The sequence below is a fragment of the Malaclemys terrapin genome, chromosome 6 (assembly GCF_027887155.1).
Source record: "Malaclemys terrapin pileata isolate rMalTer1 chromosome 6, rMalTer1.hap1, whole genome shotgun sequence".
Classification (NCBI taxonomy): Eukaryota; Metazoa; Chordata; order Testudines; family Emydidae; genus Malaclemys; species Malaclemys terrapin.
In genome coordinates, this window is record NC_071510.1 from 42197030 (window position 1) to 42217277 (window position 20248).

At 40.0% G+C, this 20248-nt stretch overlaps 1 protein-coding gene across 4 annotated transcripts in view; it reads right to left on the reverse strand.

Moving 5' to 3' along the window:
• Positions 1-20248, reverse strand: part of GLIS3 (GLIS family zinc finger 3) — a 286095-nt gene that overhangs the window by 56881 nt on the left and 208966 nt on the right. For all 4 annotated transcript variants that reach the window (XM_054031224.1, XM_054031226.1, XM_054031223.1 and 1 more), the window contains 2 exons: positions 18109-18270; positions 14926-15036 (listed from right to left, as the gene is read on the reverse strand). In XM_054031224.1, the coding sequence (XP_053887199.1) occupies positions 14926-15036; positions 18109-18270 (273 nt within the window). The remainder of the gene's footprint in view (positions 1-14925; positions 15037-18108; positions 18271-20248) is intronic.

The following is a 20248-nucleotide window of genomic DNA, read 5'->3' on the forward strand; positions in this document are numbered from 1 at the left end:
CTTTGTTATGTGTGAAAAGTTGGTATGAAAATCTATATACAAAATAAAGAATGTTCTTAGTAACAGAAACACAGACGGGGTCAAACCAAAACCCAGATCTAATCACTTCCAAATTTTGGGAAATGTCATGGCCAGATCCAAATTTTGCAACATCCCCTCTTTCTAGATTGATCTGAACCAAAACCCCTGTATCTGAATCCTCACTCCCCAGCTTTGGAGGTTTGCACTGGGATCTAAATTTGATGTTTGGGCCAATTTCTAATAATAAATAGTTGAATTTTTGAAAGATTATTTTGACCTGTCATTGGAGCAGGACAAAACCTGGCAGTTTTGTCTAGGAGAGGGGTCCCCTGAACCTTTTTTTAGATTTTGGGTTCATGGGTTTGTAACCCTGTGAAACATGTGGGTAATATATGTATTCATTTTAAGAATGAATGGGTTTGGTGGTTATTGTGTTGCTGGCTAATATGTAACAAAGGGTTAAATCACTCGTAGGTAGCTGTGGCCTTGAGGAATCCAAAGACAACGTCACAATGGCTGTAGACAGAAACAGATTGTTAGTACTCAAATGGACACTAGAGATGTTAAAGGTCTTTGAAGCTCACCTCCATTAATGTGGAATCAGGATCTGGCTGAATCCCAGGATGTGAGTGGGGAGAGGAGAGGGGAAGGTTTCAGCTGGAAACTTCGGGGGAACCAGGGCAGCAAGTCTTTAACAAAGGACTTGGAAACTGTGTTAAAGAGCAGCCTGGTGAAGGGAGGCAGTCTGCAGAAAAACAGACTGTAACATGGCCCCTGGTGCTGGGGCACCACAGATAACTGGGGGGTCATCTAAACTTTCAAGGAATGGTTTCAAAGCTTAGCTAAGTCAATAAGAACATAGGCTGCTGTTGTTTTAAGACTTTCGTCTCTGTGATGTTTCTATGGATAAACAATACTTTGAACAAGTTGTTCTCTGTTACTGCACGTTCATATTGGTTATAGGTAAGGCTACGATTTAGTCCCGGGTATTTTTTGTAAAAGTCATGGACAAGTCATGGGCAATAAACAAAAATTCACGTCCCAGGACCTGTCCATAACTTATACTACAAATACCTGTGATTAAATCTTGGGGGGGGGCCACTGGAGGAATGTGGGGGGGGGCTGTTACTGGGGAGGGGGCGCCCAGGGCCAGTGGCACCAGACGCCGGGAGCCACAGACCGTGGCTGTTCCAGCTGGCTGGCTGGGGACTGCGGCTACTCCAGCATCTGCCCAGGGACCGCTGCCAGGGCCACCGGAGCAGCGCTGGGTGTGGCTGTCTTGGGGGCCCCCCAAGTAACAGCCCCCACACGCTCACTCTTGCAGAAGTCATAGAGGTTGTGGAAAGTCATGGAATCCATGACTTCCGTGACCTCTGTGACAGACACAGAGCCCTAGTCATCAGACCCCAGAGGGAAGCCTAAGCATGGGCCAGAAGCCAGTTGGACTTGCTGAGGATATGGCTGTGACTTGGGGATCCAGTCTAAAAATGGGGTGAATCAGGGGATTCCATCCTGAGGGAAGCGCAGATATGTGCCTGTCGTTTCGAAAGTGTATCCACAGAGAGACAGAGTGAGGAGTCAAAGGTACAGTTCACCCTTGAACCATAACACCCCCCACCCCCAAACACACATTCTGCTATGAGTTTCAGGTTCTAACAAACTCACAGCTCAACCTACAACACAGCCAAACCCCCTGAGTCTTACTGAAACTGGAAATCAATCTGGGGACTCTCAAACAGGGCCAGCTTTGCCCAAAATTTCACAAGCCTCAGTGAAGCTGTCCCAAGTTTTGGGTATCTAAGAAAAAACATTACGCTTCTACGCTCCCTTTATTCAAATTGCTCCTGAAAACACACTACTTCCATGAAGCCTAAAGTGAGTCGATTATATTCTTTATCTATAATTATCTTAATCATCCTTACTTTACATACATTAAAAAAAAAAAACAGAAACTCAAAGATGTGCACATCCTTGAGGAGGCTCAAAGCAGGTGAAACTCAATCTGTTATCTAAAAGTGCAATTCTAGTCTGAAAAGTGATTAAATAAAATCACTTCTCACTCAACTGAGCTGGTCAATGTGTGTATTCAGTGAGGTCTGCTTTCTTTAAGGACAAAAATATATTTCATTTTTAACTCCTGTTAGCCTGTATAGCCAACACAATTAAGCAAGTGAGAGCTGAATTCTATTCTTCAATAGAATTGTTTACTTAGTTCCAATCAGTTACACTTGTGTAAAACCAGTGAAGGCAAAAGGACTGCACAGGTAATACCAAGGACCTAATGTGGCCTGCAGAACCTTTATCACTCATAATCTGTGAGATTGTATATGGCACTAACACAGCAGTGACCATCAGGTTCTATAGCTCATGGACACAGGATTTCAGTGGGAAGAGTTTGATAGCTGCTTATATATTTTATACCCACAGTTGCTGAACTATTTACTGACAAGTCTTTGCGACAGCGTCATAGGAATATGCATAAAAATAGCAGGAAACAATCTCATATAAATCCTGAAGGGAGAGGTGAAAGGCATGAATGAAAAGGGGCATAGTTTGATAACAAAGGTGGAATACAGGTATAACAAACATTGCTGCACTTGTCAAATAAGGGATGTTTCAGTTGTGCTTTGATTCATTTTCTTTTTGGTTTGTTTTTTGGCCATGTGACAATATATTTATTTCTTCAAGTATGATGCTAGCTCTTCCTCCTTGAGCATGTACCACTACTCCATATCGCCAAAGCCTATACCAGCACAAGGGAAAGCTCAGGATTGAAAGCAGTGATGGAAAAATGTAGTAAGAAGTAGTCTATCTGTAAATATTAATGTCACGGTGCTTTGCTAATCTCCTGATTATAACAACTGCAGCAACCCCAGTAGCAAGATGAAAAATGCAGGTTGCTTTATTGTCTCTGTTTCCTAGAGATCAGAAGAGTCCTCTATACACCACCATTAAAATACCACCCCCATCTCGGAGCCTTCTCAGTGGGCACACCAAATACATTCCATGGTTTCTCAAGTCACAGCAACTGCTGCAATGATGTAACAACAACAAGAAATGGGGGTGTCAGCCAGAGCCAGACCTCTAATCACTTTCAAAGTATGTTTTGTTGTTTTTCATTGGCCAGGCTCAAAAGAACTGGTCACTCGTAGTCTCAAAAGTTTTACAACAAATTGTGTGATTAAATTCCTTAAACACTTCTGCCCATTACTAATCCCTTTCTTGCCAATGTCCCTTTCAGGAAAAATTGCTGCACTCCATGGTGCCTGATTTATATTTCATTTTGAGAACAGGAAGTAAAGGGATTAAAGTTGAGGATTAAAACACTTACTCTTTACCGCATTTTTTGTGCAGAATAGTTTCTTAGTTGCCATGGGCACTGCTCACTGACCCTTACCCTCTGAATGCACTTCTGTTTGCATTAATGACATATTTTAAATGGACTCCATAGAAAACAAGTTGGGGGAAAATATCCTTAAATTCATCTGCTCTCACAGCAAGAAAATAGATTCCTCCCCCCTCCTCCCTTTACTCAATTCTCTCCCTTTTGCAGTATTAACAGTGAAATCTGAACTAAGAGTTTGAACAAGAGCAACTTAAAACTGAAAGACAGACTCAGAATTACACAGGGCTGGTACTTTAGGAGCTGGAGAAAAGCTGTTTGCCCTGCTTCTGAACACCCGCCTTGTTATGAACAGTTTCTCCAGATACATGTAGGCTAATAATCTACAACATTGCTGTTTGCTGTCACTAACACAACACACTAATAACTGCTGAATATCAATAGAATAACGTTTCAGCCCTTCATGGTGCTTGCTTTTCTTGGCAATCATTCTGAGTGACAGAGAGAGGGGAAAAAAGAGTGAGTTTATTTGCTGCATTTGTAAGGCATTCAGCAAAAAGGCACTAACATTGTTTCCACAGGGAAAGAGATCCTTTTAAAATACTGGGGAAAGGATTAAAAAGACTAAGGCAAGAGAATGAAAAAACTAACTCGAAACAATTCTGTAGCATGAAATCTGAACCAAAGATTTCAGCAAAAGAAAAACCCTGGACATCGCGCTCTATCCATGCTCGCCACTAAACCCAAACACTGGCATAAAACTCCATTTACTCAAAGTCTATGCAAACAAACAGGTAACTTCAGCCGTACTGGGGTGAAATCAACATATACTCATAAAAGTTAAACAGAGAATTTGGCCCTACTGTGAAACAGTGTAAACAATGAACAATCAAGATGACATCACACAGCATTATATGCTGCTCATATTTATAAAACCGGATCTGTATTATTTGTGGAAGAAGGATGTATTTGTCAAAGCATCCCATGGCAGACAATAAAAGTAAACTATCTGTCAAGCCTTTTTAAATGTTTTTAATTATAGGCTGGAACTAGGGATGCGGGGTATGCTGCAAACTCTTGGCTTGAAGTGGGTTCCATTATATACAGAGTTTACAGTTTGGTTCAATGACTCTCAGCACCCCCACTATAAAAATTGTTCCAGCACCCCTGTTACAGGTTAATGTAGAACTATCATATGTCTTATAGCCTGAGGAAATATTGTTCAGTAAAGGAATGTCTTTTGGCTCCCCTATTTTTATTCTACCCATTTTGCTTGTTTTTTTCATATTTTAAGACTACAGTCTTATATATTTGAGGAAGTCAGACATAAAGGGAACAAAAGACAACCTGGTAAGGGATACAGAGCTTATCAGGATGGCCAAGCTCCAGAGGAGTAACAGTGATCCAGATTAGTTCCTGAAGGTGAAATTGACCTATGGTGCACAAATTAGGCACTGCATCACTTATACCATTTGTACTAGGAATGCATTGTGGGGGAAGAGGGTTGGCTGTTGGATGATGTAGCTAGCCAGTGTATCTTTGTAAAATCTAGGAGCTACAGAAGGGGTCTCTCTACTCAATGCCAGCATAGACTGGCAAGGAGGGCAATGGTTGGAATTAGTCAGGGAGTGGCCACATAATCCATGTTGATGAGGCTCTTGTGGCCCCAACACATAAGGATTGTGGAAGGGTTGTGGCTACTATGTCAGCACACATGAATAGCAGACACAGGTAGGCTGGAATTCAGCCCATGTGTCTTGATCTCAGGGTTGTAAGGGTGGATTTCACCTCCCCTGCCCTTCACCTGCATAGAGCCTAGATACTTGGACTTTATGCAGGGTTTTAGTCAAACTGAATTGCCTCAAATCCTAGTGACAATGGGCCAAATTCAGAAGTGATGTGAATGGCTGTATAAGAGATCCCTTTTCACTGGGAAATAGGGCCCCAAACCTCTGTACATTTTCCTTCCAGATAGTCTGAGTCACAACAATCCACCTCTGCTACCTCTGTTCTTCATGGTCATCTGCAGTATTTATCCAACCATTCTAGACTTCCTGCAGATCTGAAGGAAGTTGTCTTTTCTGATTATACAATTATCAGCCATATTGAAAAATGGTATTGATCCCTGAGCCACTACATTTCAATCTTGTTTATCTGCTTCCTGTTTGTTCTCAGGCTCCCTTATAACAGTGTTCACATCTCAGAGCCTTAATTTCACAAAGAACACAATCTCAACAGCCTGGATATTTAAAAAAAGCATTAATTCAGATTTACCAACATCAAGCTAAGCTTGTTTACTCCCCAATAAAAATCAAGGTAGAAGCTTAGAGGAGACAAGGGAAACTATGTACCCAACTAGAATAGATCAAAAAATGGAAAACATTTTGTAGTGAAAAACTTTGAAGTCATATTCATTCTGCAGATTTTGAAAAGGAACAGTTTTTCATGTATGTGACATTTTTATCGTATATTTTCATTGTAAATATTTGATTTTGAAAATTTTCATTTTCAAAGTTTTTAATTTTTCATTTCCCTCCATGTTTTTCAGTTTTCTTGTTCTTCCTCCCTTTGTTACAATTTGCCACTGAAAAAATAGTAAACCAAGAAAGACTAAATTTTTCATTTTCCAGTTTTGTTAAATAAGTTGAAAACATTTAAAAACTAAAATTTTAATATGGAAATATGTACTTTTGAAAAAGGCCATTCTTTCAATGACAAAAAAATTCATTTGAAAAATTTCCAACCAGTTCTAGCCTGAGCTACCATTCAAAGAACTAAAATGCATCTGAGAGTCAGTTCAGGAAATCCTGCTTTTAGTACAGCCAAAATTTTCTCCTTCAGGTTTTTTTAAACACCAGAAAAAAGGCTGAGCAAGTGTTCTTCTCCCTCCCCACCTCATTTACTTCCACAATTTGACAGAGCCAATATGAGAAACTCAGAAAGCCACTTGATGGACTTCATGGGAACAATAGCGTATGAAGAGCTTTTTTTTCCTGGGCTGTTTGTTTTATGAGCTCACTGAGAGCAGCTGTGCAAAGCCCCCGGTTTTCACTTTGCTAATTCTGGCACCAAAAAGGGAGATTTTTCAGGAAAAACGGAACCATGTTTGTAGCAAACTTGGCAAATGTTTGTATATTCAGTCCTTCCCCAGACCCAACTCCTCTGACAAATAAGATGTTCTACCTCCCTAGCATCCTAATAGTGACATTTGGGAGACCCCTGACTCTTTGGTGAAATAGAAAGTCAGGTGTTTTGCGACATCCATCAGACTAATATACAAATCCAATAAACTAACTCCAAGTAACTTCTAAAAACATCGGAACAATTTTTTGAAGTGTCATGTATCAGATACTGACTGTATGGAGTCAGTGGAGAAGCAACAAATAGCCTTAAAATGAAGAAAGAAGGGATAGCAGACACATAGCGCAATTGTTGTGGGAGAGACAAGAATGTATACCAGATAAATAAATAGCTGCCCAACGGTATCACTGTTTCATTGAGATTCACATTCCGCACTAGTGACACTGTTGTTCTAATCTTTAGCTGCTCAGCTGAATGACATTGTGTATAACTGTGGAGTACCCAGAGCAGCAAAGGTGGTAGTCTTTCAAACCTGCATTTACTAATGTTACAGAACCAGTAAAGATGGTAAGTTACCTGGCAGAACGAATCCAGGTTTGGTTTCTTTAAGAGCAATTTGAACAAGCTAAAATGGTGCAGAAACAGCTCCATAAGAGAGAGTCCTATTTAGTATCAGTGCAATGAAGCGGTCAATGTCTCAAAGATTGCCTTATAATAAATCTGAACTAGAAGGTCTAATGTTAAAAATAGTAAAGTTTGCAAATAAGGAACTATTAAAAGACATGGTATCTATATAAATAGCTAAGGACTCGATCAGTGGTTCCCAAACTTGTTCCGCCACTTGTGCAAGCCCCTGGTGGGCCGGGCTGGCTTGTGTACCTGCCGCGTCCGCAGGTTCGGCCGATCATGGCTCCCAGTGGCTGCGGTTTGGTGCTGCAGGCCAATGGGAGCTGCTGGAAGCGGCGCGGGCCGAGGGACGTACTGGCCGCCGCTTCCAGCAGCTCCCATTGGCCTGGAGCAGCGAACCATGGCCACTGGGAGCCGCGATCGGCCGAACCTGCGGATGCGGCAGGTACACAAACCGGCCTGGCCCGCCAGGGGCTTTCCCTGCACAAGCGGTGGAACAAGTTTGGCAACCACTGACTAGATGTTTGATCAAGATAAATAAGACAGTATTAGGTCTAACTTAGCTCTCACTTTTCACTTCAGGGCTCTCTCTTGTGGATTTATGAACCCCAAGAGAGGTTCTAAATTCATCGTAGGTGGTCTTGTTTACTTTAACTATTTAAATGACTACCAGGACTGTTTTACTGATATCACAACATAGGCGAACTTAACCTAACTTAATTTCTTTCTCTCTTTAACAATCTTTCAATATTTTTTGCAGAGATATGTTACATCACTGTCTTAGCTAAATAAAAGTGTCATGAATAACATTTGTCCATCAGTGTAATTATAAATACATTGGAAATTGTAATTAAAAGTACAGCCACTGCAGGAAATGAAGTTTATATCTTGGAATTATAAGACTGACATTGTCAACTAGGCTATCTTGTCCCTGCTTAATATTTATGGGAATTTAGAGGTACTATTTTGGCCACTGGAGGGCTCCAATAGGTTTTCCTTAATGTGACAGAAATATATTTAAAAAGACTAAAAAAGTAATCCACTTTGAAGTTGAAAGGGGATTTCTTGGTTCATGCCATGATCTACACACACACACACAACATTGAAGAAGCCCAGACTCCATTTACTGCATGGGTTACTTTTTTTTTAAAAAGTGGGAACAATAAAAATGAACAAGAATTATCATACATTTTACAAATACACTTTCCTTAATCAGGGCCCCTGGTGAAATAGTATATCGTATCTCAAGTATGTCTATATGAAAAGGATAAAGTCCTTATGTTTATACAGGACTGTAGTTCAGCTTTCCCATCAAATTTGTCTTATAAAGAAGTAATGATAATATTCATTTTCTAACTTGGCTTTGAGTCAATGCTGGGTCAACAGAACGAGCTGTGGATTTTGTTATTGATTTAGTTTTGTCATTTCCCATATAGTAACTTCAATACAGGAGTCTAATAAAGAAAAGGGCTATAGAATGGTCATGCTCAAGCACATCATCAATTAAACAGATGTAAGAAATTTCTGTGCAGAACATTCCTTTGAAAATGTTAAGTTTACTGACTGCAAAAAAACCAACAACAAAAACTTACTCATGTTGAGCAGTACCGCACTTCTTTAGTAATCTCCCTGGCTTCAGGGAACTAATAGAGGAATAAAGAACTACTCAATATGAGCAAAGATATCAGCATCTGGCCCTTAGTCATAAATTTCAGACAGGATTTTCCCAGAGTAAGGACTGCAGGATTTGGTCCTTAGACATTAGAAGGATTTACCTCTACCTAATATAGATGAATGGATATAAAAATTATCAGATGCCTCAGTTCATACTTTTCAGACTGCAGTGTAATAGAACAATGTTATAATCTAGAAATGGTTGCCAGATTTCATGAAATGTAAGGTAAAAACAAATATTACGAGGATTATCTGGGGCAAATATCCTGCACCTTCTATCCTCCTACTTTTCTACCTCCCATTTTTTCCTATTTGTCTATACACCTCTACCCCGATATAACGCGACCCAATATAACACAAATTCGGATATAACGTGGTAAAGCAGCGCTCCGGGGGGCGGGGGGGACGGGGGGGCAGGGAGGGGGCGGGGCTGCGCGCTCCGGCGGATCAAAGTAAGTTCAATATAACGCGGTTTCACCTATAACACGGTAAGATTTTTTGGCTCCCAAGGACGGCGTTATATCGGGGTAGAAGTGTATTTGCATGAATCCTCCTCACCCATTACATATTTGTCAGAAGAAATTAAATAACGACAGTAATTGTTTCTTCCTTCTACCTAGGGTTGCCAACTTTCTACTCACACAAAAGCCAACGCCCTTCTTCCTCCCCTACCCCAACCCTCCTCTGAGGCCCCGCCCTGGCTTCACCCCTTTTGCGAGGTCCTGCCCCTGCTCTTTCCATCCTCCCTCCCTCTGTCGCTCGCTCTTCCCACCCTCACTCACTCACTCATCCACTCATTTTCACTGGACTGGTTCAGGGAGGTGTGGGAGGGGGTGAAGGCTGGAGGTGCAGGCTCTGGGGTGGGGCCAGGGATGAGGGGTTTGGAGTATGGGAGGGGCCAATGGGCTGAGGCAGGGGTGTGGGATGAGGGAGGGGTATGGGCTCTGGGTTGGGGGTGTGGGTTCCAGGGTGGGGCCAGAAATGAGGGGTTCAGGATGTGGGATGGGGCTCCAGGCTTGGGTAGGGGGTTGTTGTGCAGGGGGGGAGGAGGAGGGCTCCGGCTGGGGCTGCAGCCTCTGGGGTGGGGCTGGGAATGAGGGGTTTGGGGTGTAGGAGGGTGCTCTGGACTGGGACCGAGGGGTTCGGCAGGTGGGAGGGGGGATCAGGACTGGGGCAGGGGGTTGGGACATCAAGCAGCTCCCAGAAGCAGCGGCATGTCCCCCTCTGGCTCCTATGCAGAGGCACGGCCAGGTGGCTCTGTGGAGCACGGTCCCATCCACAGGCGCTGCCGCTGCAGCTTCCATTGGCCATGGTTCCTGGCCAATGGGAACTGAAGAGCCAGCGCTTGGGGTGGGGGCAGCGTGCGGAGCCCCCTGGCTGCCCCTATGCATAGGAGCTGGAATGGGGACATGCTACTGCTCTGGGAGCCTCATGGAGCCATGGCAGGCAGGGAGCCTGCCTTAGCCCCACTATGCCGCTGACCGGATTTTTAGTGGTCCAGTCAGCACTGCTGACCGGAGCCACCAGGGTCCTTTTTCAACCAGGAGTTCTGGTCAAAAACCAGACACCTGGCAACCTACTTCTACCCCCAAATGCAAAATTTTCCCTGCAAAAGTCACACAGTCCTGAGGTCAGACTGGGCAATATTCAGTCCTAGGCCAGTGACAGCCTTTCTTTACATAAAAATCTGTTACTTCATGACACTACAGGGCTAGAAACTGGAGCTTCATTCCTTTGGGATGGAGGGATTCCCAACTTCCCAACAGAAAGCATAACACTTGCTTCTAGCCCTGGAATGGCCCGAAGTATTGGATATTGAAGCTGGGACATATTTATGTATAGAAAGCAGATATTATGTCATTTTTGGAGCTTTCACCTTTAAAAGGCCAGATTCTCATCATTTGTGTAGGTGCACTGAAGTCAAGATGCCACAGGATTGTTATATAATCATGAATGGGAGATGAAATGATCCTTGTGACTCTGTATTAATATGTTATCCATACTACAAAATGATTAGTGAAAACATTAAATGTGAAACATTTAGTTGCTTTAGCATATATATTTCTGAAGAAATAGTTCAGATACAGAATGTGTATGGGGACAGAGGAATGGTAAAGGTAAGGGAGGAGAGAAAAGAAAAGAGAAAAGCAGAGTCTATTAAAGAGACAGAAACAAAGATAGAATGATACTGGGACCAATTTTATCATAGCATATGCACCCCAAACTCCCATTACAGTTTATGAGAGTTTTGGTTGCATATCTTTAAAAAAAATCACTCCTAGTGAAAGTGGGAGATAGAATGAGAGGGGACATGGAAAGCGAGAACAGGAAAAAAGGAATAAAAATGGAATGGGGGAAAGGAAAAAGCAAGAAAACACAGATTGTAAAATTACTTTTTTGTTCATTCATTTAGAACTATTCAAATTGCTGAATTAGATCAGGCCCAAGTCCTATGCTGTCTGCAACAGTGACTTGGACCAGATACTTCAGAGGAATGTACGAGAAACCCCCAGGGACTAGTTATGGAATAATCAAGGTTCTTTCTAATCTCATTACTATGACGTTGACTTCTGTCCTGAAGCATGGGGATTTATATCCCCTATAAATCTGGGGATTTTTTAAAATTTTAATGAATGTACTGTGGATACACTCATCATCCACATAAATATCCGGTACTTTTTTGAAACCTGCTAAGCTCTTGGCCTCTATGGTATCTTGTGGTAATAAGTTCCTTAAGGTAGTTGCACATTGTGTAAAAAAGTGTTTTAAAATTTGTTGTCTTTCAGATTCACTACACTGAATTATTACATTTCCCTGGCATAAAAGGAAGTGTTTAAAGGAGGGGATAACACGGAAGTGGGGATGTCTTACAGCTGATTATAGGTCAGAGGCATTACAAGCCAGTATCCAACCCTCTCCCAATCTGAGCACTATCTGTACTTCCATATTGCTGACTTCCATAGGCCATGCTTAGGGATAGTTGAACCAACTGTTTTTAGGGAGATGGACTCCAACCATGGAGGCTGCATTTTTAATTTTGTTTAAAGATACTCTTATGTGTTATTTTTATCTCCAATTAAAATATATAGAAAGAAAATATTTTGTGTTGTTATTGTATACAGTTTTCTATGCATGACTGAAAGTCATTAAAGACTTTTTAAATAGAAGATTATCTGAATTGCATTTTAGACTTCTTTGATCAGATATTTGATATTTCTGGCTTTGCATTCACTCTCTGTTCTGATTCTCCTCTTCCCCCCATCCGCTTTCTGATGTCATGTAGGGAATTTCTTAGAAATTTCACAAGGTGAAAAACTAGATGTAGATAAATTTTTGGGTCTTATTTTCAATATTGTATTTAAAAAATAAAATACAAACTCTTGCTCCGATTTGTTGAACAGCATATTATACATAGTTTTGCCACTGACTTCAGTGGGTCAGGAATTCATTCCCTTAATAGGAAAGACTTCAATTTACATCAATAGGGGTTTTGCCTGAAAAAGAACTGCAGAATCAGGCACTTTGCCTTGCACAATAGAGCACAAAATCACAGCAGTGAAAAGTTATTACATGATAGATAGATAATCTATTTTGATTCTCACTGCAACATCCCTCTGGTCTACGTTACACAGCAGAGGGAGTGGCAAGGAGCTTTGAGGATGGATTATGAAAAGTTGTGTGGAAGAATCAGTGTAGCTTCAGACTGACATGGTGAGTATAGTAGTTTATTCCAGGGCATCTCCATTGCCACAAATACATTTTCCCTACTATTTAAAATCTGTGTAACATCAATAACATATTTTAGTGTACAATCTTGGATAGCTAGCAACTTAAGACACCAAAATAATGCCATTTAGTATGTAGGGGGAGGTTAAAATGAGGATTAGAGGCAGTCAGGCAAGATATATTAAATGAATCTATGACTAACAGGGTGTGACAGCAAAGGGTTTCATTCTTTTCAATAGAATAGTTCCCTAGGGCGGGAACTATTACTCCACTGTGCCTTTATCACCTTGGAACTTTTATAGTTATTTTTGATGAATTCACATTTTTTTGTAAAGGCTTTTTTGACATTAAGCCAATTTTCATTTTTAATTAAAGTCGTAAATAATCTTAATTCTGCCTTAAAAGGTTTATTGTTTCTTACTTTTTATTATTATTATTATTACCGCCAGGAAATATTTCAAATACCAAAGCATGATACGAGTTAGCAATTATAAGTTCTCAAAGGTCCAGTAACTACGCTGTACCCTTGTAAATATTATACACTGCGACCTCAGTGTATGTTTTTAAACATTTGGCTTGATTGATGCCACATTTCTTCCTTTGTTTTTTTGCTGGGTTGACTTATTTCCACTTCCACATATTAACCCATCTCAGATAAATAAATCCTTATCAAATGGATTGGATGAAAAACTAAACAACTTTAAGTTTAATTCTAAAAAAAATGACCATGTGAGGAGTTAAAAGGGCCAGCTTTAATCTGTTATAAGAGAAGAATGGAAAATGAATAAAACCATATGGGAAATGTCATCCTAAGAATGGAACCCCTCATACTCCTGCAATTTGACACAATTATGTACAGAGCATACCATATTATTTTACATTAAATTATGTAATGTTACCTAAGAGTTTAATACCCTCTGTTCAGATACATTATCCAAGTTTTATTTAATGTGTCATATGTAAACTTGACAGAACATTCAGGCACGACCACCGCTTGCCTCACATGCTGACACAAGGCAGTAAGTGGGGGGCACATAACACCCCTTTGCTCCTCTCCATGGGCTATGTGCCCTATGGTTCACAGTGCAGCCAGGAGACCAGTTTACACAGGACCACCACCAGCCCTCCTCCACACATGGGCAAGGAGAGGGCAGGTAGGGGTGGGTCAAGGTGCCAGCCAGCACAGTAATGACCACTAGGAGATTACTTTTCCCCTGACACAAGGGGGAATTAGGAAGTAAACTATAATTCCCAACAATTAAAATTCATTCCCTGATCTCTGGGAGCAGCACAGATACATGCTCAGGGCAAACAGTTAAATCACAATCTAGCCCTACATTTTGCAGTTTGTAAGACTATGCTTTAGTGTTTCAGACACTGTCAAAACAAAAAATTTTACCATTCAAATCAAGGGCAATCCATGCTGTCACCCAAGTTAAATATAGCCCCTTCTGTAGGGGTTATGACTCTAGGGTTTTAACTCTCTCTATATTATTCTAAGCCTACGTCTACACTTACTGGGGATTGACGCTGCTGCAATTGATGCAGCGGGGGTAGATTTACAGGGTTTAGTAAAGACCCTCTAAATCGACCGCAGAGCACTCTCTGGTTGACTCCAGTATTCCACTGGAACAAGAGGAGTAAGGTAAGTCGACAGGAGAGAGTGTCCTGTCAACACAGTGCGGTGTAGACACTGCAGTAAATCAACCTAAGCTATGTTGACTCCAGCTATGTTATTCATGTAGCTGGAGTAGCGTAACTTACCCCCGTAGTGCAGACAAAACCATCTCCATCCTCATCAGTTTTTTAAATTAAAGCATTGCACTTATCCTCATTGGTCTAAAACAGTATAACATGGTTTATAGTAAAAATGGGCTTGAGATGTGGGGAAAAAATCAGATCATGTCCTCAGCTAACTTTTTTTCCCATGGGACTGAGAAACCTGGGACTCAGCATTGTGAAATAGCTTGAGGTTTGAAAATGGCTGGGATGTATGAAAATATACTAATGTTTCTATAGGTCAGTTTGACCTACCATCCATCAATCCTCAATATACATCTATCGATCTCAGATTGGCAGCATAAACTGGATGTTGCATCACAATATACTTACGTGGTGAAAGAATTTTACAAATAAATCTCCCTTCTCAAAATTATTTTTCTATATACTGAGTTACATATATTTGTTATGATGAATCATTATATCAACAGATGATAATCTCTGTTGGACTTCTAATAAAACAATCAGCCTTATTGAGTTAAAACTGAAAGTATCATCTATGCACACACTGGATTTACAACTTGTTCATGGATGGTTTCTTTAATCAAGCAGTCCCAGACCAAGGCTCTACAGTTTCACAAGTGCTGGTACTTAAGATGTCTCAATACTTCTAGTGTTACAACATTACCCTCACTATATAATTCCTATGCAGAACAATCCTCTGGGAAAGTTACCTTTTTCCTGGCCTGTTGGTCTTTGGAAGAATGTGCCTTTACATGCTTTCTCAGGGAGCTTGGGTCTGTATATCGCTTAGTACATCCTGGAATCTGACATGCATAAGGTTTCTAAAACAAAAACAAACCAAAAAAGCACAAAGAAAAATTGGTTAAACCACAGATTATTTTAACTGGGCAAAATCCATTTGAAGTCTTGCTATTGATTGGCTACGCTGAGCAGTACCACAGGTAGAATGCCCAGTAGTTTAATGGCATGGTAAAGAGGAAAGGAAGGTTTGCAAGCAAGAGAAAGTAAATGAATCTTTTCTGATGTTTAAATGCCTATTTTTAATTTTACCATGCCATATTTCCTTTTACCTTATTATTCTTTTTATCATTATGAATGAGTATCTCCAGTAGTACTTACAATTATGTCACCCTCACAGCAATCTTTGACTTAGTCAGAAATTACATTCTTTAGTAAGTCAGGTAAAGAAACTGCAGTAAAGTCCTGGACAGACTGCTTAAGAGTTATAGAGGAAACCTGCTTCAGAAAGACAGAGAATAAGAGAAAAGGTTAGTCTACTATATGACAAAGAGAGGAAACAACAACAAAGCAACCTTTAAACACTACAGTTCTAAAACACTGAAGGCAATAAAAAGGAATATGCAAAGAATATGTATTTTTATGTAAAGGACAGGACTGTTTTTTTCATCTCTTAATTGCTAATCACAAATATACAATATTGCCAACATATACAATCCTGAAACGTCCAGGTCCATGAACGTTGTTTTTAGATTCACTAAAAGTCACATCTACTTGCTCTAACTTGCCTGCGCTCTAACACCCCTTAAGGTACTTCCTGAATTGTAGTTGCACTACAATATGGAATGTCTATAATATGTAAATATTAGAATTGTTGCAACTATTATTGCAATTATTTTATAAATTTAACTCTTTACTTTGTTCACAGAATATATGCAAACAGATCACATTTTTTACGAAATTGTGAACTGTCTGTATTGAACATTCTGTTCACTATTCATTATTTGAAATTTGCTATTTAAGTTGTGCGACTGGTCAGCTAAGTCATATGCTATTATTTCTGTTTCCTGATGGTATGCCTTTTATAAACTCTGTCTGCTTCTGCTTAAAAATAAATTTTATTTTGTTGTCAAACAAATTTTGTTTATTAAATAAATCTTGGCTAAAACCCCATAATTCACAAACAATATTTTGGTTGCATAAAATTTATTTTATTTTATTTTTTCCTAATAGAGTTTTGCCCTTAACTTCTTGATATGTACTCTCAATCTTAACTTTGCCTTAGTAAAACTTTTATCTAGTGATAACTATATGTTATTATTGATGTTTCTGATTATTGGAGTCTTGAGGATTGTGGAAGAGGGGGGAAATTTACTCCCTCAACCACGGGCAGGTTGTGCGGCTGCAGCTTAGCTCCTTCTAACTACTTATCTGGCTTATGTATGCATATTTATCACTTTAAGGTGACACATTTATTCTGTTTATTATCTTGAAGCACTATGTTTTAGATATTTTTTTCTAAGCAGCATTTTAACTGGCTTCCAGAAATTACAGGCTCTTTGCAGTGAAAATAATCCATTTCTGATGAGAAGAATGGTTCCCTCCCACAGAAAGCATTTCAGAGTGAAAGCTACTTTAAGACGGATCTCTTCAGCCATTCTCCCTCCTGCAACTATTGAACTGATGCAGGAAGGCCTAAAACTGTCCATTCACTAAATGAGAAACTTTTTTGTTTTGTGATTTGGAAAACTGAATCTAGCTGAATGTTCTGCTTTCTGGTAATGTTCTTAGCAGCCTCTCATTGCACATTCATTATATGTTGTGACATGGAATAACTTCTTATCTACAGAACCTGCAATACCACATAATGAATACCTATGTGTCTTAAAATAGAGCAGAACTTGATAGTAACCATTAAGGGCAAGATTCAAAACCCAATGGAGCCAATGGAAAGATTCCTGTTGACTTTACTAGGCTTTGAATCAGGCCCTAAGTCAATTGTTTATATTACATACCATTTTTTAAAAAGTAGCATGCCACATTTGCACTGATCACTAATCTACCAGTAATAAGAGTTAAGAGCCCAAATAAGGCTTGCCTTGCCCAAGTGAATAGTCCTGCTGAAGTTAATGAAGTAGTGTAACTAAAACAGACAGGTCTTTGCCCTTAATGTGTTCTGTATTTTGGGATATATTCTTGTGGAAGATACATTTTGATTTTCCAAAGTCTTGCTCCTATCTGAATGGGTTTTCTTATGCACTGTGGTATCTCTGTAGGCAAAGGCTAATACGTTCATCATCAGACTATTCTGTTATGGCCCAGGCATTTATGTCTTAATTCCAACTTCAAATTGTACTGACTGGAGATAGCCCTGATCCAAAACTTCACACCTGGAAATCTCCAAACTTCAGACTCAAACCTGGATCCAAATTCCACAGTGGTCCATTATCCTGTTTCCAAAAACTCCAGAATTTTGTGGTATTCAAAATCTGGATCCAAATCTGAATTTTGTAACCTTGGCCCATCTTCACTACTTACCTTTATATACCTCAGTCAGTAACCAGAGCCTCCTCAGAACATATAGGCCAGCAGACTAACTGTTTCTGTCACAGTCAGTCCCAGTGTTATTACAAGCAAAGGAAATGGGGAAAACTGAACACAACTTGGTAACTCTCCTGACTGACACTATGTCAGGGATGGCCAAATTTACTGACCCTTCGAGCCACATACGACAATCTTCAGAAGTTTGAGACCCAGAGTACACCTGCCAGGGGCCAAGGCTTGGGACTTCAGCTCCACTCCTGCCAAGCAATGGCAGACGCGCCCCGCAGGGCTGAAGCCCCAAGACCCTCCTCCCCGCTGGGCAGAAGCTCCTACCTCCCTCCCCCCCACCCAGTGTGGTAGGCGGAGAATGTAGAGGGGGTGGAGGGGTTTGCAAGCTGCACTTTAATGGTAAAAGAGCTGCATGTTGCTCGCAAGCTACAGTTTGGCCATCCCTGTACTATGTCATCTCTGCCACAGCTCAAACTCTATTAACTGACATCTCTTCCTATTCTCCCATCTCCAATTATATACAGTATTTGATGCGATCAGCTAAGAGAAAAAGGATTTAACAGGTTAACACGAAAACGAATTTGCGATCTTTTATTTCTTACAGTGTCCAAGTGTGTCCTCTGATGCTTGGCTCGATCGCTGGAGTTACTGAATGCTTTCTGACAGCCTGGATGCTGACAAAGGTAGGGCTTTTCCCCTGTGTGGCTTCGTAAATGAATCTTGAGATTTTCTAGTCTGGAAAAGGCCTTCTTGCAGCCCTCAAACTGTATAAGAGACAAGATTTTTTTTTTAAAAGAAACCCACATTTGAATGCCTTCATCTTTTAAAATCCAAGTGTAATTTTTACTTTGTAATTTAAAAATATTCAGTCACTAAATTAAGCATTTGTCTCAAAATGTACTGAGAGGGATTTCTCAAAGCACTCAGCACTGACCTATCTTCCTCCATTGAAATCAAAGGAATTTTTTCCATAGACTTCAATGGGAACAGAGTAAGGCCAACACTAAACACTTCTGAAAATCCTGTCCCACTGTTTTGTTTTTTCTTGTAGAGATGGGTCTGAACCAAACTTCCGAGCTGAATACCCTCACATTTTTAGAGAGTTTATGTCTTTTCTTCATAGCTCTGGCCATTTCATTTCTGCTCACATTAGTGACTAAGATGAGTCTTTACCTCTATTTAGACAATATAGCTCTGGGAAATGGAGCTGGAATTTCTCTCTTATAACTTGTTTACATGGCATGGCAGTGTGACTAAAGAGGTGTAATTTCTAATGCACACCAGCATGTTGTGCACTAACTGGACCATGTAGACCCTGCTGATGTGAACTAAAAATTTCCTGGTGCTCATTAACATAGTACTGTTTGTTAGTAGGCCAGTTAATGCACAACATATTGATGTGTTTTAGAAATCACACCGTTCTAGCACCCATTGCTATGCCGACAAGCCCTTAGGTACTTATATTACCCCTATGACTACTGTATACGAGCAACTCACAATCTTTTAATGTATCTATTTTCATATCACACTGTGAGGTCAGAAACCACAATTTTTCCCATTTTGCAGCTGGGGAACTGAGGCACAGACAGTGTAAGTGATTAACATAAGAATGCCCGTACTGGGTCAAACCAAAGATTTGCTCAGGGTCACAAAGGAAGCACAGCAGGGAATGAACCCCAGTTGCCCTAGTTCTAGGTTAGCACCCTGACCACTGGACCATCTTTCCTCATGGTTTTGTTCCAGCTTGCATATCATCAACAGAATTGAATAACCAAAAAAACTTCTCCAAAGCAAAAAACCCCATATAACCCACACCCTGTGAAACCCTAACCTTCACTGCCTTGTTAGTGTTTTTTGTAATAAAAAAACAAAAACTAAGCTATAATCACCATGCAAATATTATTTTACCTTTCTATTACAGGTTTTTGTATAAGGTACTAAAAATAAAGAGTTCATAATTAGACTCCATCAAAACAGGATTTAATCTATAAGGGTAACAAATAATGGAATACTGTTCCTTTCCCTAATGAGCTACTTAATCTACTCAAAACAGAAGTGCATCTCCCAAGTGCTAACACCAGTTCTTTCCTGATCAGGCTTCCACAGCATCTCTAATGTTAGGGAAACTAAAAACAAGGATTTCTGTGACATCAGGCATTTTTATATATGTATTTGGTTTCAATTAGACTCCATCAGTCAAGAGCAATTAATGCAATTAATCATAGCTGCTGTATGTTTCATTGCACAGTATTAGAAGCTATCTCCCAAATTACATGCTAGTTTGCTGTTCTTGTACATTTGCAAAGATAAAAATGCACTAGCATAAATGTCAAACATGTATAATACTGCAGATATAATGAGCGATTTCCAGAGTTCCTCTTACTAATTCATTTCACCTAGTCTACGAGCAATAACTAGAATAGGGGCAACTTTTAACTTACTCTGGAGTTCTATAAATAACATTTGTTATATTTTATTTACTGTATGAATGCTTGCAGAAGTAGAGATAGATGAACCATCAAAATGACTGACCATAATTTGCATTGGTTTGTAATTAATTAGAACTATAGTGAGAAAAATAGGGATCTCAACTTTTAATTCTTGGAATAATAAGTAAAGGATCAGATAAAATTCCACAGAATGAAGAAGCATAAGGAAAAGATGGAGAAGGGAAACAAAAAACTAGAATGAGGTGAATCTCTGGGCCTTGCTTCACAAGTTTTTTTTAAACCGTAGAAAAAT